Source organism: Pipistrellus kuhlii, unplaced genomic scaffold, assembly GCF_014108245.1.
Source record: "Pipistrellus kuhlii isolate mPipKuh1 unplaced genomic scaffold, mPipKuh1.p scaffold_m20_p_4, whole genome shotgun sequence".
Lineage (NCBI taxonomy): Eukaryota > Metazoa > Chordata > Mammalia > Chiroptera > Vespertilionidae > Pipistrellus > Pipistrellus kuhlii.
Window position 1 is genome coordinate 77,747,583 of NW_023425540.1, and position 22,907 is coordinate 77,770,489.

At 42.2% G+C, this 22,907-nt stretch overlaps 1 protein-coding gene across 6 annotated transcripts in view; it reads right to left on the reverse strand.

Annotated features, from left to right (window-relative positions):
* Nucleotides 1-19,412, reverse strand: part of RABGEF1 (RAB guanine nucleotide exchange factor 1) — a 43,044-nt gene extending 23,632 nt beyond the window's left edge. For 4 of the 6 annotated variants that reach the window (XM_036409016.2, XM_036409015.2, XM_036409017.2 and 1 more), the window contains exons 1-2: nucleotides 19,307-19,412; nucleotides 486-672 (exon numbers count right to left, since the gene is read on the reverse strand). In XM_036409016.2, coding sequence (XP_036264909.1) covers nucleotides 486-664 — 179 coding nt within the window. In that variant the 5' untranslated portion in view covers nucleotides 665-672; nucleotides 19,307-19,412. Of the gene's footprint in view, nucleotides 1-485; nucleotides 673-1,342; nucleotides 1,365-18,650; nucleotides 18,759-19,306 lie in introns of those variants that run through there. The other 2 variants (XM_045571231.1, XM_045571232.1) reach the window with 2 other exon arrangements.
* Nucleotides 19,413-22,907: the final 3,495 nt, after the last annotated feature.

The following is a 22,907-nucleotide window of genomic DNA, read 5'->3' on the forward strand; positions in this document are numbered from 1 at the left end:
CATTTTGGAAAAGTTAAATTTTCATAATTCAAGAACTACAAATTTGTTGATTTGTATATGTTATACTACATGTTTGTGATATGCCAGATGCCATGCTGGATATAACAAAAAATGGGGGGAAACAATGCTTGATGAGAGCCATATGCCAAGTCCTGTGCCAAGGACATCATAAATATTTCCTCATTTAGTCTCCACCATGAAGTATGTTTACCTCCATTCTTCTACTCCCAAATGTTATGGTCTGTATTAGGAAACTCATACACTTCAAACACAAAATACTTAAATGGTAAGACAAAAGAGAAAATGAAGGCACTGAAGCTATTCATTGAATACTGACTGAGAAGAAGAGGGGAAAATTTTTTCTCTTAATATTAGTCTGATTTGCTGAAAGCTCAAGACAGAAGAGAAAAAATGTATTCTGACAATAACAGTACTATGTATCCAGTTATATCACTGTAAAACCACCCCTGGTTAAGTCTTTTTACCGCTCTGCCAGTTCCCAATCCTCCTGAATCTGCTTCTGCCTGGCTTTGTGGTACTCCTCCCTCCAGCATTTGGAACAGAAGCCCTGCCAAGCAGGGTTGCCATAGTAACCACATCCTTTCTTGCATAGGAGTTCTGATTGGTCCACATGAATTCCTCTGCGTTCAGACTTAAGGCTCATTTTTCTTCCTGTTAATCAAATAACAAACAAGAAAGTGTTGTTGAAAATGAATTATCCTATCAGCACAGCAATTAATACCCCCAAAACAATTCCATATCTTCAAGTTATAGGGGAAGGAAGAAGAAAAAGGAGAGGAGGAGGAGGTAGGGAAGGAGAAAAGGAGGGAAGAAAGACAGTTTGAATAAAGCAAATTCTTGACATACGTAGTCATATTAAAGAAAACACTTCTTATTTCCTGCCCAGTTACATAATGAACACTTTAAGAAAGAACTAATGTTACATTAAAGACTTAACAGTAAAACACAAAATTATAAAACTCTTAGAAAAAAGTATAGGGGGAAAACTTCATGACATTGATTTTGACAAAGATTTCTTGGATATTACACCAAAAGCATAAGTAACAAAATAGACAAATGGGACTACAGCAAATTGTGCAGAAAAAAATAAATAGAATGATATAAAAGTGAATATTTTGTCTCAAATAAAATAATCCAACATTTACCAAGAAAATGAATATAGTTAAAGCATCAGAACAATCTAAACTCTTCAAGAAGGCATTCAGGGACCTCAGCAATCTAGGACAAATTAATATGAGCCCACTAGTTGTCATCACTCACTACATACACTACATACACAGGTACTTAATATAATTATTTATGGCAAAAAACAAAACAAAACACAAGGTAGACATTATCTTCATTTTATTGTATGTGAAATCTGAGGCTCAGAGGAATTTTCAAAAGTATGTAAACTCTACAAAAAACAAACAAAAGAGAAGGAATTCAAAACCAGGTAAGCTTCCAAAATCCTTGTATCACATTGTCCCCAATCAACGTGTCCAAACTCAACTCACATCCCTGAGCACAATAATGTTCATATGACCATTTCCTAAACAAAACATGCATATTTGTGCCTCAGCTTAGAATTCTTTCCTCTACTTTTCTTCTGCTTTTTAAAAATGATTCACTGTGAAAGCTCATTTTAATGGTCATCCCTTCAATGAAACTTCCCATGAGGTTCCTTCCACCCAGAATTAACTTTGAACCTCCATTCTTGTAACATTAGTTATTTAGGAACCAGTTAAGTCCATTCTACTTCATCATAAAGGATCATTTCAGCCCTGTCTGGATGACTCGGTTGGAGCATCATCCCATACACAAAAAGTTGGGGGTTTGATCTCTGATCAGGGAACATATGGGAAGCAACTGATTGATCCTTCTCTCTCACATTGCTGTTTCTCTCTTGTTCCCCCGCCTCCCCCCCAAAAAAATAAAAACATATCTTTGGGTGAGGATTAAAAAAAAAAAAAATTGCCCTAACTGGTTTGGCTCAGTGGATACTGTGTCGGTCTGTGGACTGAAAGGTCCCAGGTTCAATTCCAGTCAAGGGCATGTATCTTGGTTGTGGGAACATTCCAAATAGGGAGTGTGCAGGAGGCAGCTGATGATGTTTCTCTCCCATCGATTTCCTCTCTGTAAAAAAATCAATAAAATATATATTTTTTAAAAAATCACGTTTGACTTCCTATCACTTAGTCTAGTAGCATCTTGAGGAGCTGCTTTATATTCCCAACAGAACACTTGCATGGTGCTAAGGTGCTCAATATGTGTTTTGAATTGCATATGGAGATAGGGCTGCTCTCTATTCAGGCTTAATTTGAACAGTGAATATGTTTTCCTTTAAGATTGATGCAAATTATTTTTCTTTAATATATCTTTATTGATTTTGGAGTGGAAGGGAGCAATGGAAACATCAATGATGAAAGAGAATCATTGATCAGGTGCATCCTGCGCCACCTGCACCACCACCACCACCACCACCATCATCACTACCACTACCACTACCACCACCACCACCACCACCCAATGTGGATGGAGCCCACAACCTAAGCATGTGCCTTGATTGGGAATTGAACCATGATCTACTCGCTCATAGCTCAACAACCACTGAGCCACACCAACTGGGCAAGATTTGATACAAATTTGAGGACTTATGTAAGATATAAAGTCAGAAGGAGAAGCCAATTTAAATACATGTCATAAGTTGATTAGGAAACCATAAAAAAATTTTAGCTATGATTTTCCTTTATAGACTATCAGCAAAATAATTTGAATTTTTTATTAAGTTAATCTTTCACCATTATCATCCTGTGGTAACTTTCTGCAAAGCTATTATCTAGCAAGATTCCTTATTTGGTAAGGTAGTCTTCATCTCTGGCAATCAACTAGATCTTACTAATAATCCTGTTAGGTTGACTCATTTACCAATCCCTATTTCATTTTTGCTGCTACCATATTATAATTGTTAAGGGAGTGGGGAAGAACCAACTGAGAGCTCTGAATAGTGGGGTGGGGTGGTCCTATCTAATGTCACACGTGTTAGAGTTAAAATTTGAAATAATACCTCAACAAGTCCCTACGTTTGCTTTCTTTTCTACTATACCATGTCTTATTTGCTCATAGCATCAGAATTGTATTATAAATTGCTATCCCCCAATTTCCATTTAAATTCACAGAATAATAAAATGGTCTTCAATCTTCTGCCTATAAACTAACTGCCAAACAAGAACAGGGAAAAGTGGAACTCCGCAGCATATATTCAAGAAGCTCACAGGTCTAGAAAAAAGTAAGTTATGTATCTTGTGGATTCTACCAAATTTACTAAGTGCCAACTATGTGCACAGAACAGGCTAGATACCATTGTTAATACAACTGATAGAACATGTCCTTTCCCTCAGTAAGTTCATAACAAACAAAAACAAAAAACAAAAAAAACAAATAAAAAACCCACAAAAGGCATACTGAGCAAGACAGAAAGATATAGTGCTATGAAACTATGGGGAAGAAAATGACAAGATAATTCTGACCCATTTGGGGGATGTTCAGGAAGCAACCAATCAATGTCTCTCTTTCATGCTGATGTCTCTCTACCCCTTTCCCCCACCATCTCTGAAAATCAATGGAAAAAATATCCTCAGGTGAGGATTAACCAAAAAATAAATAAATTTTGAGAGGCATTTTCTAGGTTGGATTGGGGGAAAAGTGCAGAACAGGAGACAGAGATAGTGTTCAACAGACAACTACAATAAGAAGGCAATGCAGTGGGAATGGAACGGGGAGTAGTGGCAACACACTGTGTAGGTGGGATCTGTAAAAATTAACTAATGAGACATGGCAGAGAGACTTGCAAATTTATAAAAACTCTTTACTGTCTCTACAAAATTAAAGCCCTCCAAAGACAGCATTTAGATTTAAAATACTTATTTTGTAGATGAGGTTGAGGTAGAGAGGAAGAACTAAATCTACTCAGAGTCTAGAATGTTAAAGAAACTTTAAAGACTTTTTGTTCCCTTGGTTCTCTCCTTTTACAATAAAGATGAAGGCACCGAGACTGTGAACTTTATGATCTGTTCAAGCAAAACGGTAGTGCCTGGCCAGCGTGGCTCAGTGGTTGAACATTGACCTATGGACCAGAAGGCTATGATTCGATTCCGGTCAGGGCACATGGCTGGGTTGTGGACTCAGTTCCCAGTGTGGGGCATGCAGGAGGCAGATGATCAATGACTCCCTCATCATTGGTGTTTCTGTCTCTCTCTTCCTCTCCCTTCCTCTCTGAAATACATATATATCTTTAAAAAGGTATTAAGTGGTATGGACATCACTAAAGCCTAAACGTATATTAATCCCAAATTCCATCAAACTATTTTGAAAGCCTAAGCTAATCTTTCACCATTCTCATCCTGTGGTAACTTTCTTCAATTCCAAGAGGAATGGGCAAATGAAATATCCATTTTTCCTTACATCAATTCAGTAAGTTTTAATTTTTTATACTACAAATACTACAGCACAGGTCTGTGTTACTAAAAAAAATAAAAAAAAATAAAAAGAATTTTTTTTTAAATCCTCTCCTGAGGATATTTTCCCACTGATTTTTAGGGAGCGAGAGGAAGGGAGAGGGAGAGACAGAGAGAAACACCGATATGAGAGAGACATATCAATTAGTTGCCTCCTGCATGCACCCAACCAGGCCCGGGGAACCTGCAGCCAAGGTATGTGCCCTTGACCAGAATCGAATCCAGGACCCATCAGTCCTCAAGGCAACAATAAAATTAACATATGCACCAACGACCTTCATTTTCTAGAGGAACTGTTACCTCAATCCACAAGGGTAGGCTGCCAGCAGCCACGTTTGTATACCTGCCACTTCAGGGCCACAGATGACTGAGCCAGAAACGGACATGTGACCCAAACAGAAGTTTGGAAATGAGACTAATCTGGGCTGTTCTCTTGAATGATTGAGGAAGTGTGGCATGACCATTTCCATCATGTGACCTGAGTAACAGGATAACAGGTCTGCAGAGTGAAATAGATACAAGAAGCAAAGAAAAGTAGAAGAAAAATACTCTCTATGTCCTGAAAGGTTTCCATTTCTCAGTTTCAGTCCATTCCTAAGATTCAGCTGCCTGCCTACCCTCAGATTCTGGGACACAATCCTGATCCCCCACTGCTTTTTCTTTTTTCTTACACTTGTTCCAATACAGTCTATCTGTACCCAAAGACTTGTTCAGGTACTATTCTAGAGCTAGAAAAACACACACGATTTCTACGAAGTCTGCTTAGCAAATATTAAGAGCTCAATAAGTATTAAGATAAAAACAATAATAGTTGCTATGAGTCTCTAAAGACCAATTTGGTGTGGTCATAAGATCGTAACGATCAGTCATATCTGCATTCAAATCTCAGTTCTGCCACTTATTAGAAATGTGACTTCAGGCAACTTAATATTTCTACAACTTTCATTTATATCTCTCTGTCCAACTTCTGCTCCTACTATTCTTAACCTTTTCACAAATCTGAGCCCCAAAGGCTTTGACCTTTGCTCTCTAATATTTCTTTTTAAAAATATATATATTTTATTGATTTTTTTTTTTACAGAGAGGAAGGGAGGATAGAGAGTTAGAAACATCGATGAGAGAGAACCATCTATCAGCTGCCTCCTGCACACTCCCTACTGGGTATGTGCCTGCAACCCAGGCACATGCACTTGACCAGATTCGAACCTGGGACCCTTGAGTCCGCAGGCCGGCACTCTATCCACTGAGCCAAACCGGTTTCGGCTCATGTACATTCTCAAAGAGCATGCTTGTGTGATTGGCCCTGTGCCGGATCCTGGACACTGAGGTATTAAGTGTGTCCTTATGTAACTGATAAGGGTGTTTTATGCTTGGAGCCTTGAACCACACTGTGCCAACTTGTCTAGACCAGTTTATGCAAACAGTGTAATGCTTTCCTTGTGGGGCCCAAAGTTATAGCAACTGTAGTCAATCGTGAAGGCACTTATGCCTATGTGACCAGCCTCCAATAAAAAACGTGGAATCGTAGTTTAAGTCAGGTTCCCTAACAGAAACACATCACACGTGTTGCTACAGTTTGTTGCTGGAGGATTAAATGTACTCTGTACAGCTCCACTGGGAAAAGACTCCTGGAAGTTCATACCTGGTATCCTCCAAACTGCTAATTCCACCATTTTCCTGAATTGATCATTTTTTGTATCATTTCACTGTAATAAAAATAGCTAGGAGTACTTCTAGCAAATTAACAAACCTGAGAAAGTCTTGGGGACTACTGACACGGGTTGTGATTATAAAGGTGTGGCATGAGGGAGGCCTTACTGGTAATAGAATGGTTCTGGATCTTGACTATGGTGGTGGTTACAGGAATCTAGACATGCGATAAAATGACAAAACTATACACACACATTGTATGATGTCAATTTCTTAGTTTTGATATTGCACAATAGTTATGTGTGATGTAACCATTGAGGGGAAACTGGATGAAGAGTACATAGTACCTCTTGTACTTCCTTTGCAACTTCCTGTTAATCTGTAATTTCAAATGTTTGTTTGTTTTTTAAATATTTTTTATTGATTTCAGAGAGGAAGGGAGAAGGAGATAGAAACATGAATGATGAGAAAGAATTTCATAGGCTGCCTCCTGCACACTCCACACTGAGGATAGAGCCCTCAATCCGGGCATGTGCCCTGATGGAATTGAACCTGTGACCTCCTGGTTCATAGATTGATGCTCAACCGCTGAGCCATGCCAGCCAGGCTCAAATTAAAAATTCCAATAAAATTTAAAAAATAAACACCTATGATTGAACCAATGTGTATCGACAGTTAAATATATTATAAGATCATTTCTGTTTCTCAGTATAAAAAACAAAGCAAGCAAATGAACCACCAAAAGTGCATGTTATGATTTGAAAGGCTATGTAGTGGTAATGACAGCTCTGTTTCAGTGGGGCAAAGCAGGTACAGTCCACATATACAGAGTAGGCACCAGAGCTACATAGCGTATACTTTTCAGTTAGGGAGATCAATTTGAGACTCAAGTCTGTTTTTCCTAGGCGGGTGGTCGGCAAATTCATTAGTCAACAGAGCCAAATATCAACAGTATAATGATTGAAATTTCTTTTGAGGGCCGAAAACCGACTTCTGTGCATGGGCCACGGCGTTTCAATCGCACTGTACCTGTAGGTGTGTGCCCGCCCGTGGTATTTTGTGGAAGAGCCACAATCAAGGGGCCAAAGAGCTGCATATGGCTCTCGCTCTCGAGCCGCTGTTTGCCGACCATTGTCCTAGGCAGAAAAGACCTTCCAAAGGCAAGATACTGTTACCACTGCAGCCTGGAGAAAAATTAGAACAGACACACCCAGTTCCCGTTTGAGCACTACACTCCAAGAAGTAGGCTTTTATTGAGCAACCTGGGCATTAAGAATGCATCCTTCAATCCGCCCACTCATTTTAAGAAGGACAGAGTAGAAAACTATTTGAGATAGTTGAAATTCCTGTAAATTCTGCACCAGGGCTAGGATTTAATGTGGGCTTAAGTAACACTAAAAAGAGCCAGAGGACTACAAAGCCTAGAGAGATGTTCTTCCTTATGGCTCTGCGGGCAAACCAGATTCTTCATCTCATTAAAAAAAAAAAGGGAGGGCGGGGGAAGATACCATCAATGTGGATTTGAGTAGCTTCTCACTATCTTCCCTGTGAGAGTACCGCTTTCCTCCTTTTCTTGGGTTCAATGTCATGTTGTCACAGATCACTCCTCTAAGCAACTCACCTGGGATTTATAGGAAACATCAAATCAACTCTACCAAAATGATAACTATCCTTTGACCTCAGTTAAGAAATAAAACTTTTCCCTTAAATTTACTTCTTTCCAATTATAATTAAAAAAACTAGAGGCCTGGTGCACAGATGTGTGCATATTTAAAGGAAATAATTAGAAGGTGGCCAGCAGGGCGGGACTGGGTGAAATTGGCCAGACACCCTCAGGAGCCAAACTTCCATGGTCCCTCCCCAGCCAGGTGCACCTGGGGTGATGCCCAGGCTCAAAGGGCGTCTGTGGAGTGAGTGGGCTCCCTGAGCCTGGCCTGCAGGGATTGGGCCGAAACCAGTAATCCAACAATCCCCAAGACAGGGGTCCTCAAACTTTTTAAAGTGGGGGCCAGATCACGGTCCCTCAGAGAGCTGGAGGGCCGGACTATATGAACTACTAATTCGTACTGTAACACCTCGGCTGCGCTCACTGCCCAAAAAACCTGGCGGGCCGGATCAGACTCCTCTGCGGGCCGCATGTGGCCCGCGGGCCGTAGTTTGAAGACGCCTGCCCCAAGAGGTCCCAGGGTCTAAGAGGGCACTCTGCTAAATTGCTGTCACTTGGCAGCTCCTGCGTTGAGCATCTGCCCCCTGGTGGTCAGTGTGCATCATACCTACTGGCCGGTTGGCAGGTCGCTTATATATACGTATAGATTTTTACTCTTTGAAAAACCAGAACTAGCCATAGCTGGTTTGGCTCAGTGGATGGAGCGTCAGCCTGAAAACTATAGGGTACCGGTTTTAATTTCAGTCAAAGGTACATGTTTGGGTTGGGGGCTCAATCCCTAGTAGGAGGCATGCAGGAGAGGTAGCCCATCAATAATTTTATTCTCTCTCTCTCTCTCTCTCTCTCTCTCTCTCCCTTTCTTTCTGAAGTCAATAAAAAATATATTTTTTTTATGTTTCTAAACATAAATGTTTAGAAGTTTCTCTCTCTCTTTGAAGTCAATAAAAATATATTTTTAAAAAGGAAAAACCGGAGCTATATGGACAAGTAGATAATAAAGTAGAAAGAAAATAAAAACATCACCCAGAGACAGTCATTATATTCCTGTAGTACTTTCCCTACTTGTCACTCATCTATCCAACAAATATTTACATACTGATTTACACTATATGAGAGGCACTTGAAATCAAATTCTAGTATAAGTAAAGCAGTTTAAACCTCCATGGTGCTTACAGTCTAGTATGAAAGACATAAAAGAACTCATAAACAAAAGGAAGATAAATAATCCAATCAAAAAATGGGCAAAGGACCTAAATAGACAATTTTCAAAAGTGGACATATAGAAGGCCAAGAGACATGTGAAAAAACTTTAGGCCCAATGCACAAAATTCATGCAAGAAAAGGCCTTCCTCCCCCTGGCTGCTGGCACCAGCTTCCTTCTGGCACCTGAGACCTGGGCTTCCCTCCAGCACCCAAGACCTGGGCTTCCCTCTGGCCACTGGCAGGTACCTGGAACCCAGGCTTCCTTCATAACCCCGGCTTCATCCAGAAAGTTGTCCGGAAGGAGGTCTGGTCTCATTAGCATATTACCCTTTTATTATTATAGATGCTCAAAGTCACTAATCATCCGAGAGATGCAAATCAAAATGACAATGAGATACCATCTCACACCTGTCTGAATGGCTGTCATCATCAAATCAACAAATGACAAGTGCTGGCAAGGATGTGGAGAAAAAGAAACCTCGTGCACCACTGGTGGGAACGCAGACTGGTGCAGCCACTGTGGAGAACAGTATGGCGTTTCCTCAAAAAGCTAAAAATGAAACTCCTATTTGACCCAGTAATCCCACTTCTAAGAATACTAGAGGCCCGGTGCACCCTCTCCAACCTGGGACTCCTCCGGGAATGTCTGACTGCCAGTTTGTGCCCACACTCTTAACAGGTGTCAGCTCCATTGTTGTTTCTTTCTTTTCATGCTTACATTTATTGGAATTAGTAGGTATTCAAAGTGTGTATACATTTTGGGGGGACACCCTGTATATCTCTAGTCAGCGGTGAAAGGAACCAATGGTAGATTTGGAACCCCCAGACGGAACCCCGCTCACTCCCCACGTCTCCCCACTTCACGTTCCACCTTCATGGGCAGCGGGAGAATCAATGTTTTCTCTCATTAACTCGGAAAAGCACGTCCAGGAGTGCACTAGGCTCCAAGCCAGTGAGGCTCAGTCAGGGCAGCCTTCGCTCATGGGTGCCGGCACCCAAAGTGCTCATTCCTCCTCTGTAGTTTCCCCGACTATCCCACCATTTCACTCTGAGGACAGAACTTCTCAACTCCTCTGGATTCCTGATCTTGAACGCTGACCAAAGGCACCTCAGCAAGGGCCACCCACACCCACCAGGTGTGTCTGTCCACACCTGCTCCCGCCTCTGCACCTGCATTAGCCCCATGGAGATGATCTTGTCGCTGCACTGGCCTCAGCGGGAACAGGGAGTCACCACTCTGCCCTCTCACTGTCATCTCACAGGCGCCCACCCCCAGTACCCAGAACACCCAGACACTCTCCAAAGGAGAGAAAGTGTGCCAGAGGGAATGTGCACATGTCCTGTGGAGGACGTAGGCATGCTGGGGTTGATGGAAGTATGGTGGAGGAGCGGGGTGAAGGGGGAACTTGCGTGCATCATGGTCCTAGATTGTTTGCAGGCACGCATGGATGACAATGCACTGGAAGACGTTCATATGCCCTGGGGGGGTGGGGGGAGGATGGGATGCATGCACTGGAGGGGTGCGGCCAGGAGGATATCAATCTGGCCCTGCACGGTGGCTGTCCCTGCGACCAAGGAAGCCAAGCCCCAAGCACACGAGCACTTCCGGCAACTTGGCTTTCTCGTTCACTGGGGTAACGGAGGAAACCAAGCACTCCCCCTGCCATCTTTGTTATGTCAATTTGCATATTCCCTCCTTATTGGCTGTGGGCACCACCATGTTTGTTGTGAAGTGACAGTCAATTTGCATATTCTTATTTTATAAGAAATCAGAAAGAATATATGTACCCCTATGTCTCCCCCTCTCCTCGTCTCTGAAATCAATAAAAATATATTTTAAAAAGTACTGCAAGCCCTAGCCGGATTAGTTCAGTGGATAATGTCAGCCCTTGGACTGAAGAGTCCTGGGTTCAATTCCGGTCAAGGGCATGTAACTTGATTGCAGGCTCAATTCCCAGTAGGGGTTGGGCTGGAGGCAACTGATAGATGTTTCTCTCTCATCAATGTTTCTAACTCTCTAGCCCTCTCCCTTCCTCTATGTAAAAATTAATAAAACATAAAAAAAATACTGCGAACTTAGCAACAAAACTGGGAAATCACTATACAACAAACTGAGCCAAATGCTAACATAATATACAAAATAATTTAATATTAGAGAAAGGAGGAGAGGGAAGAATTTTCAATAAACCATGTTGGAATAACTTGGCCAGTTATCTGGTAGCCCCCAAATTAATTACAGGTACCTTAAAGAGTTAAAATTTTTAAAGACAAATAATAAAAAAAAAAACCACAAAAAACTAAAATCAAATATTTAGGCAACTTTTTAAATTGATTTCAGAGAGGAAGGGAGAGGGAGAGAGAAACGTCAATGATGAGAATCATTGATTGGCCGCCTCCTGCAAGCCCCACACTTGGATCCAGCCTGCAACTCGATAATGTGCAACCAATCGCTTTCTCTCTCACAGCTATGTTTCTCTCTCTCTCAAGTAGGATAAAAATTTTTTTTAAAAAAGACAAGTATTTCAAATCTGTACCCAAGTTTCACCAACTTTCATATCATTTAATACATTGCAAATGAATGTGGACCTCATGCAGAATATCAATGGCAAAGTTCCAATTTTAAATATAACAAAACAAAGTATCCAAACATTAGCCTGTCCAAATAATTCCAAATGATAATGAAACCCTGGGATAGAATGTAGAGTTTATTAACTGCTGGAATGAGCTGAACCAGCAGAGCAGCATTCTTAAGGAATGAGTTCTAGACAACAATTTTCTATTGTTCTAAATCAAACCCTTGCCTTCAAGTTAAGTGAAATTATAACTCTAATCTGAGCATGCCATATTTCAGGCTAATAACTCAAAATGCCATGCAAAATAACCTGACTGCATTAGTGTCAACCATGTGCTACCCTTCTTCCACAGAAGCACTGCCAATCCCCCACCTGGTCTATTTATTCAATAATTTTATGACCAAAAATTATCTTCTGACTCCACTTAAAGTAACAACAAACTGCAATATATAGTGGTTTCAACAATTAATTTTTTTTTCCAGTTACATCTTAGTTTTAGCTTTGCTACAGCCATTTCATCCTCAGCCATTTGCTGTGGCTGGACAAAGTGAAACACATCACTCTGAGATAGGAAAAACAAAAAGCAATAGCCTGGGTTGAACATATATTTATTCAGATTTGTTAGATAGCTCAAATAAATATTTGCAATATGTTTTAGGTTTTTGAGAGATGCCTTGTTTAACAAAATTTTAATCCAATTAAACTGCAGAAACTTTCAAAGGCTGCTAACACCATCCCATGTTGTCGGTTGAATTGTCTCTCCCCACAAAAATAGATTGAACCTGAACACTGTGAATGTGGCCTGATTTGGAAATAGGATCTTTGCAGACATAATTAGTTAAAATGAGGTTATATTAGATTAGAGTGGGCCCTAATCAAACTTTGACTCCTGGTTCATAGGTCGACGACAATCAACCACTGAGCCATGCTGGCTGAGTGAGAAACACTGGTATGAGAGACACATCCATCGGTTCCAATCACATGCCCTCCCCGACACCAGGGCCAGGGATTGAGTCTGCAACCAAGGGACATACCCTTACCCAGAACTGAACCTGGGACCCTTCATCCCATGAGCCGACAATCCATTCACTGAGCCAAACCGGCTAGGACACGTTTTCATATATTTTTAATTTGCATCTTCTTATAATATCCTATTCAAAATTTTGGTCACTAGCCCAAATTTTTTTCCCCAGGAACACGTTTAAGAAACAATGTCAAAAGCTCTATGGAAATGCAATTAAGGAATTGCTATGTTACATAACTATATTTAGTCAAGGAGAGTTCCACACATTGTTTACTGATTAAGGATAAGGGTGTTCTCTGTAGGAACTGTAATATTTCAAAATAAAATCATCTGGAATTACCTGAAATAGTCTCATATAAAAACATACAATAAATAATGGTTTACTTATCTGTACAACTCCAATGCAACAGAATTCCTAATAAAACACAGAATGAGATTTAAGAACACAGCCCAGCTGGCGTGGCTCAGTGGTTGAGCTTCAACCTATGAACCAGGTGGTCACAGTTCGATTCCTGTCAGAGCACATACTCGGGATTCAGGGCGGACAGTACGGAGGGCAGACAGAAGGCAGCAATCAATGATTCTCTCTCTTCATTGATGTTTCTCTCTCTCCCTCCTTTCCTCTCTGACATCAATATATATTTATAACAAACACATACATCTAGCAATGTCACTACAAAAAAATAACCTAAATTCATACCAAATCATAGCAGTGAGATCACCAGCTAAAATTTTACTCTTAATATGTAAATTCAAACCTCTTTTTCCAGAACGGCGCACTATCATTGTGGTTTTCCTAATCTCATGGATGCCTGGAAGGTGTATTTTTTTCTTTATCTTCACAAACCACGGCCAAATGCCCTGAACTTGTAGCTCTCAGCCCATTTTCTGGATGGGAAGATCCAGAACCGTTCGAGGCCCTTTTGTAATGGTGGATTCTGACACTTGCCAATGTGTTTACTTCTATTTACTATATGGGCCCAGCCCCATCTTGTAGGCCCAGCCTAGTCCACCTCAGGTAGTAAAGTCATAGACAGGCACAGACCATTTCGTCAGTCCCACTGCCCGAGTTTAAATATCATCTCTTGTATTACCTTAAACAAATTACTGCTATGAGTCACATTTGTTTATATTTTTCTTTTCGGAAGGAAGGAGGGGAAAGGAGCAAGATAATGCGCATAAAGAGTTTATTATTAGCACAGTGTTGGCTCATGCTAGCACGGGATAAATGTGAACTATTATTACTGAAAAGAGTAATTTCTTAGCTGATGTAAAATACAGTTGTATTAACCTACTGGACACTCAATCTACGATGAACGGATCTGTTTCCTTCTTAAAAATAAATTATATGCCAGGACTTTTCAAGTCAATGGTGTCTGTGCCAGAGCCACCCCAAACCTACTTCCAGAAATGAATCTTGGGTCTGTTGTATGGAATTCCCCTCAGCCCATCTCTGTGTGGAGGTTAAGTGATTTTCATTTCGATATGTGTCTTTGTCAGACTCCTCCATTTTCATACCGTCCCCTCCCCCATGATAAAGCATGCCTGCTAAAAATATGGCTCTGTGATTAACCAACAGCATAAAACATAGATGTATTAAAAAAAAAAAAAAAAAAAAAAAGCTGGTCAGGAAGCACAAACTCTAACCCCACTGCTGATAAATTCTTAACAAAAGCTCCATTGAGAGAAACAAGATATTTAAGGAAGGTAACCTGAGGAATGTTTGATCCTTATCTACTTATCTAGATAATCTAAAATAGGTTCTTAAATTAAATCAGTCTAGATATGTAAGTACTCAGATCACATTATTTTGTCAGCACTGAAACTGCTTTTACTGAATAGTTTTGAGATTATGTCATCAACCTACACAAGGAAACATGAGGAATTTTACTAAAAAACAAAGTAATAAAAAAAATTTTTAATTAAAAAATAGGATGTAGTTGAAATTCTCAACAGGAGCCTTTGGGAATGCTAAGGAAGAAATTATTGTTTTCTCTCTTGTTGTCACTGAACCATAAATGATTACGCAGGGTTAGGCAAAAGTAGGTTTACAATTGTTCGTATGAAAAATAATATGTAGCAATGCACTAATAAACTGTTTTGCATACTCACAATTGTAAACCTATTTTTTTTAAATATATTTTATTGATTTTTTACAGAGAGGAAGGGAGAGAGATAAAGAGCTAGAAACGTCGACTAGCTGCCTCTGGCACACCCCCAACTGGGGATGTGCCCGCAACCAACGCACATGCCCCTGACCGGAATCGAACTTTGGACCTCTCAGTCATCAGACAGACACTCTACCACTGAGCCAAACCGGTTTTGGCTGTAAACCTATTTTTGCTCCACCCTGTATTTCTCTCTGAACTGGCTACTAAAAATCAGAATTAAATTTGTGATCCTCTAAGGTTCAGGCCATATAGTTTGTATTCAGATCTTATTCCTGTTTCCATCTTAAGTTTTCTCCCTTAGTCCTGAATTCATCACCCCTGATTTTTGTATGTTACCAACAATATGTTGTATGTACCTTTGTAAGTCATTATGAGTCCATTCTGGAACAAGATGGGAGATAAGTAAATATGCTCCTCTTAAAAAACAATAAAATATTCTCTTCCATTAACAAGCATTGTATAAATTTAATTTCTAAAGGCATTACCTTTTTTGTGCTCCAAAAGAAAAAAAAAATGTTTTTGCAAATATTATATCTAAAATTAGGAAATTCTAACAACGGAGGAACTACAAAAATAAAACACTTTCATTATGTATTTTTAACTTTGGGGCACACAGAAAATTATAAATATATCCCTGTGTAAAAATCCCCCGTCATTTTTTTTACTTTAAAATATAAACCAAATTGCCCAGCCAGCGTGGCTCAGTGGTTGAGCATCGACCTATGAACTAGGAGGTCACAGTTCAATTCCTAGTCAAGGCACATGCCCGGATTCCATGCTCAATCATTAGCGTTTCTCTCTCTCTCTCAATCACTGGTGTTTCTCTCTCTCTCTCTCTCTCTCTCTCTCTCTCTCTCTCTCTCTCTCTCTCTCAATCATTGGTGTTTCTCTCTCCCTCTCAACAGTAAAATATATACATACATATATATATATATATATTTATATATATATATATATATATATATTTTTTTTTTTTTTTTTTTTTTTAAAGAGCAAGCAAATACAGACCAAATCGCCACAAATGTAATTACAAAATTTATTCTGAATGGGAACTGACTAGACTTGCTTCAGAAATGATTCACAAATTTTTTTTTATAACTCTTGAGTTGCCCTGTGCCTAGCATAAAGGATGCTGCCAACCATTCCTTAATGTGAGACAGCACAGAATTTAGAGGCCTAAAGGCTCTGGCTAAGAGCCTGCTTCAGAGATGTCAGCAATCTGTTTGCTGTTATTTAAAGAAAATAAACAGCTTAAGACTCTCTTAATGTGGCCCTGGCTGGTGTGGCTCAGTGATAAAGCATTGGCCTCAAAGAATCGTGGGTTCAAATTCGGGGTCAAGGGCACATACCTGGGTTGCACGTTCCTTCCCTGTTCCCAGTCAGGGCATGCGGAGGCAATCAATTGATGTATCTCTCTCACATGGATGTTTCTCTTTTTCTCCCCACCGCCCCTCTCTTTTTCTTCCCCTTCCTCTCTTCCACTCTCTCTAAAAATCAATAGGAAATATAAGCTCAGGTGAGAATCAACAACAAAAAGACTTTCTTAGTGTGTAAAAATTTACCCATTCATGAACTCATACTTGTCATTCTGATAACCTCTGACTCACATATGTATCTAATTAGTTAATTATAATTACAGTTCTTCGGCTACCAGAAACATGAAAAAATATTATATACAATAAAAATTAAAGTATTTATTCTGAATGGGAACTGACTAGACTTGCTAGTCAACAATTTTCTACCCCAACAGCAACTTTCATCAAAAACAGGAATCTCACCCTGACCAGTTTGGCCCAGTGGATAGAGCGCCAGCCTGTGGACTGAAAGGTCCCAGGTTCAATTCCGGTCAAGGGCATGTACCTTGGTTGCGGGCACCCCAGTAGGTGTGTAGGAGGCAGCTGATTAATGTTTCTCTCTCACCGATGTTTCTAACTATCCCTCTTTCTTCCTCTCTAAAAATCAATAAAAATATATTTAAAAAAACAAACAAACAAACAAACAAACAGGAATCTCATTGAGTAATCTGAAAGCAGCACCATAAATGCAGCCTTTTCTGTAAGCATTTTAGCCTTACCCAAATATCAAACAGATTAAATGAGTTACATAATATTAAGTAGGATAAAAATAAGGCAATTGTTGTTTATCCTGTTTTTTTCAACAATAGTCTAGCTTATATCAAAATATTTGTCATATGAAACAATAAGTCTCTATAATGCTTTATGAAAGAAATGAGCATTAATAAGACTTTCAAAATGTTTGATCTCTATTGTGAAACTTATTTTAGTGTGATGACTTTATGTATGTGTTAAGAAGCCACTTAATAGCATTTCTGTTCTGAGTCACAGAATAGACAGGTGTTATTATTACACAGGTATTGCCTACCTTTTAGGAATGGGTAATCTCTGCCAGAGATGTTTCCTTTGCAACCAATAAAAGACACATGCCAATAATTAAACTCACACTGTCAAGACTGAAATGCTATGTCTCTAGCCAAAGACTGACACAGTAAATCAAATAGGGTCTTAGTTCTTCTGTATGTAGATATTAAAGTAAGTTAAGTACTAGAAGAAACTTTTTTTTTTAAATAAAGTATCGACTGAATTTTTTTTTCCAATGAAAAATATCAGAAAGCAGTGAATTCTCATCAAGTTAGCAGGTAGTCATGTAGCATTTGTGAATGCCCAACTTGGATTAGAATGCTAAGAGGTAAAAGCAGAATTCCTGTTTACAGAAATTTAAAAATTAGCAGGCACAGTCACTCATATACAAAGAAACAACTATTAAATAAATATACAAATGTAAGCATTTAATGAGCAGAAAAGACAGCACATAAGCAAACACTATCGGGCACAATCCTCATCAACCATATAGCAGCCTATGTGTTAAGATCTACATAAAACTCCTTTTTAACCTCACTATAATCCTCCCTAAATCCCTTCCCTGGTTCTGTTATCATCAGATAAAAGGCCCCGTTCCAGCATCTCTGTCCCTATCTGCCCTGCACTTTTTGACTTTTCAAAGACCACCTCCAGGTAGTTATTGGCCTCTTCTCCATTAGTTGCTCCACCCCCACATCCCCACCTACCCCTAAAATCCCCACACCACTTTGTCAGCCTGAATGGGACTCACTCTTCATGGTACTCCGGAAAAGGTATTCCCTGTTCTCCACCCTCCACATCTGCAGTCTCTCGGGATGAGGGGGGCCACTTAGGGTGCTCTATCTTAACTCACACTACTTACCCCTTGTATGCAAAGTATCTTTTCTCTCTCTCTTTCTTTCCTCTCCTCCCCCTCCTCCCTCCCTCCTAAACTGGCTAAGTTCTAGAGAGAAGAAACGTGATTGCTTCCAAGGTCAGTAAAAAATCCTGAACACTTCTCATTATTCGATATAAGAACCAGTAACTTAAGTGAACGTTATACAATCAGATCTTGTACCTCTGCAAGCTTTCTTGACACAACTATTTTAATTAATAGACTTTAAGTAGTTTTAGGTTTACAGAAAAGCAGCACAATTATAATAGTTTTCATCTCAAAATCCTAAACAACTCTTCAGCTCAAAAAAAAAAAAAAAAAAAAGGAAGGAAGGAAAGACGGAAAGAAAGAAGGAAGGGGGGGAAAAGGGAAGGAAAGAAGAAAGAAAACAGTCACGACTTCCCAGGTGATGCTGTAAACACGTACTGTCAAATTCCCACATTTACTCCCGAGGAGCCCACCGCCGCCCACTGACACATTCCCCAGCCACCGGCCGAGACACCACCCCGCGATCTATGACCCACATCCTAAAGCGGCCGGTCCCGCCCTCCCTCCCTCCCTCCTTCTCTACTAAACTTCCGCGACGGGCATCACCTCTGCTCTGCTGCTCCCAGGCGGCTTGGAAGCTGGGACTCCTGCTCCTGACCCGGGGTCCCCGGCCGCAGGGCCACAGTTAGGACCCGTCTTCAAGTCCCCGCGCCACGAGCGCCAGCCCCTCCCCGCTCCGGGACGCGTCCCTCCCCGAGAACGCCGCCCGGGGAGCCCGGCGCCCGGCCAAGGCCAGCCCGCCTGCGAGGCGGGGCCGAGCTCTCCATCCAGAAAAGTGCCCCAGGGTCCCGGGACAGGACCCGGCGGGCCGCCACGACAGGTGTCCCTTCGGGCTCCGCCGCCTGGACAGTGCGGAGGGCGCCGGCCGGCCGGAGGGGAGCCATCCCGCCGGGGAAGACCGGCGGCAGGAGGCGGCCAGGAAATAAGCGTCTGCCCGGCAGAGCGGGGTTGGTTGGGCCGCGGAGAACTTGGAGACCAGAGCCTGACACGGGTAGACTGAGCACCGAGACGATTACGAAGGGGGACGGGCCAGGGGCCCCGGGTTGGGACGGACGAGGACCGGAGGCTCCGAACCGGCCCCGGCCGAGTGCACCGCACGGACGGACAAACGACGCCGCGGCTCCAGCCCGGACGGCGCGCCGCCCCGCTGCCCGGCGCTGGGAGCAGCGCTGTCCTCGGCCCCCCTTCCGTCAGCTCCGTACCTCGTCTGCGGATCCCCCGGCGTCGAGACCGCCGCTCTCCCCGCGTCGATCCAGTGGGTCCCGGCCCCGCCAGTCCACAACCCGCCCTCACACCGGCCCACCCTCCCGCAGGCACCGCCCCCGGCGCCGCGAGCGCGCGTCACGCACGCACGCACAGACGTCACTTCCGGGGCCCGGGACTCGCGGTGGGAGGATGCTCCTGCTAGTTCCCATGGGACCTGCGCTGCGGGGAGCGAGGCCCGGGCCGGGTGTCCGTGCACCAAGGGGGCGCGGCCTGGAGGCTCGCTCTGGAGCGCCGGCCTGGAGCGTTCGGGAGCCGGCGCAGAAGCCGGCCTTACTCTGTCTTTTCCTCCATCCTGGCTTTTGGGATCCGACTGTCCCGCCCTGAGCGTGGAATAGGAGGCGGGACAGGAGTCACTGGATCAGAAGACTGATGCCATCCCATAGGACATGAGGCCGCCTGAAAAACGAAGGGATCCCATCCCTTCACGGACCTTAGGATGTTAAAAGTGTTCTTAAAAGAGATTGGTTGATCCAGAAGCCGTTTTTTAATCCCTGAGCATAAGTGAAATTAAAAGTGAAGTAAGTTATCCAGTTATCACACAGTATTAATGGTTGAGTCACAGATGGATTCCAGTCCTGGTGATTCCCACTTCAGGAATGTTGTGTTACAGTTGATCTTAGCCGAAAAGGCCAGAAGCGATAGGAATGTTAAACAACAACAACGACAAAAGCACATAATAAAACTCAAAGCCCTGACAAGGTAACTCAGTTGGTTGGAGCATCGTCCCTTTCACCAAAAGATGACAAGTTTGATTCCTGGTCAGGGTACATATCTAGGTTGTGGGTTTGATAGTCAGGGGGCACATGAGAGACAGTAGATGGATGTTGCTCTCGCTCTCCCTAGAAATCAATGAGGGTGAGGGTTAAAAACAATTTCTGGAGATCTAATTGGCTTTATTAAGTCATTCATGAATAGGACAGCATCCCATCTAGTATCTAGAAGGGCGCTTTGAGGGGTTGTACAAAATGAAGGATTTTATAAGAAGAAGGGTGGAGCAAGGAAGCCATTAACAACAACAACAACAACAACAAAAGAAAAAAAAGGAAAGAAAGAAACGATTATTTTTGGACCTGGACATCTTTTCTTTAGAGGAAGAAAATAGGAAGGGTTTTGTTTGTTTTTAAATAGTTTTTATTGATATCAGAGAGGGGGAGATAGAAACATCAATCATGGGAGAGAATCATTGATTGGCTGCCTCCTGCACACTCCCTACTAGGGATTGAGCCCTCAACCTGGGCGGGTGCCCTTGTCCAGAATTGAACTTGGGACCATTCAGTCTGCAGGCCAATGCTCTATCCACTGAAATATTTATTCAAGGGTCTTAGGGTTTGCAAATGGAAAACACAGGAAGGCAATATCTAGTGTTTTGCAAAGGAAAGAAAAACTACGAGTTCTTGTAACAAAAGTTCATTATTGAGAAGTGCTGGAGGCAGTTAGACAGACATGAGCAGAGCAAGCATGATGGGCCAGATACAGAGGTCACCAGGTGGAAAGTCCCAGGTGCCCAACAAAGGTCAATCATAGGTCCCCAGGGTGACTTTTCCTTCCCTAGCATATTGTAGGTCAAGAGGTTTGGACCCCTGGGCCTTTCCTTCCTAGAGATAACATCTAGACCTCAAGTTGTTTTTTAGCTTCAGGCTCAGATAAGCAACAAAACCAGCCATGGCTGACATCAGACCAGCTGCAAGGACTAATGACCTCCTGTCCTGGTCCCTACCAATCAATCTGTGGAGACCACAACCCTAAAAAAACATATCTGAAAAACTGCTGAATATATATTTTTTAAATATATTTTATTTATTTACTTTTTTTATTTATATTTTTTTATAGAGAGCAAGAGAGAGAGATAGAGAGTTAGAAACATTGATGAGAGAGAACCATCAATCAGCTGCCTCTTGCACACCCCCTCCTGAGGATGTGCCGGCAACAAAGGTACATGCCCTTAACCGGAATCGACCTGGGACTCTTTAGTCTGCAGGCCTACGCTCTATCCACTGAACCAAACCGGTTTTGGCACTGCTGAATTTTATTCAGATCTACCCCTGGAACCTCCCCTAAAATCTCCCCTCAAAAAATCCCTTAGGAAGGAAGACCCAGTGCAATCTCCCTCCTGGGATCATGCTCACGCCTTCCCCTTTCTCATCCACTTCCCCCTCTCTCCCCCTCTCCCCCTCCAGGCCTCAGGCAAGTTACCAACTGCTTCCTCCCAAGGTCCAAGGGCCCTTCCTTTACCTCTAGAAGTTTGCTAAGTCCATTTCTCTCTCTCTCTTTTTTTTAAAATATATTTTATTGATTTTTTACAGAGAGAAAGAGAGAGGGATAGAGAGTTAGAAACATTGATGAGAGAGAATCATCCATCAGCTGCCTCTTGCACACCCCCCACTGGGGATATGCCCGCAACCAAGGTACATGCCCTTGACCAGAATCGAATCTGGGACCTTTCAGTCTGCAGACCGACGCTCTATCCACTGAGCCAAACCGGTTTTGGCTGCTAAGTCCATTTCTCCTAGGAATTACTTTTCTACCTCTGTAATTTACTCAATAAATGTTTTCTCTTACAGTTTGGGTCTTGCTCTGAATTCTTTCCTAGCCAAAACCCAAGTACCCAACGATGTGGCTGAAACAAGGGATCGGGAGAACCCAACCCCTAAAAAGATAGAATAATCAAGTGAGGAAGCTGAGGGTTAGGAACCAATGACCAGTACTGCCTATACACCATAGAAATCCTGGAGCACAATTGAGTATCTGTAAAGCCTTCCACCTAAGAAACATCCTTGAATCATGCAGATACCTTGGTGGACTTATTTTATCTGGGAGTTCCACCTCTGATCTTAAATCCTCAAATTCAGGTTATCCCTCAGGTGCTGCTGCCATAAAGGGATCCGGATTTCCATCCTAGCAGGGAAGGGCACTGGCAAGGGTTCAAAGTCAGGTAGTAAACTCCACCCCAGTGGAATTCTCGGGGCTAAAGGCCCAGCTAATGGAAATGGTGGGCTATTCCTGCAGGTGACTAGAGATGCCTCAGTGTTTTGTGTCTTTGGACCAATGGGAGTTTCCAAATAGAGCTGCACTTCGCAGAATAATATTAAGCAATGGGGTAGAACATTCTCTGAATATGCCTAGGGGCAGATACATCCTGCCTTGACTTATGGGCGTGCCAAGTGAATAACGCCACCCTCATTTCAGCTACTACGGTAGTGATGTGGTGGGCTCACAAGGGAAGTTCATATTTTTGTTAGGCACCTCTCGGTGAACTCCATTTTCAGGTAAAGCATTTTGACTCCTCCCTCTGGAATAGAGGAGGGTGAAGCTAACTTCTCTGCTCGTGGGGTCCTGTGGCATCCTCTGCTGCTGCTGTGGAGGTGGACACAGAGCTTAGAGAGGGGCCACAAAACGCTCTCCAAATCCTAGCAGGCCAGATGAGAAAGCTGCAATGGAAAGCTAGGGACCTCAGTGCAAACAAGCACTTATCTGCCTGAGAAGAAGAGGGCAGCCCTGGGCACAGCATCACTGCCATGGCTGGCTAGCAGATGCCAA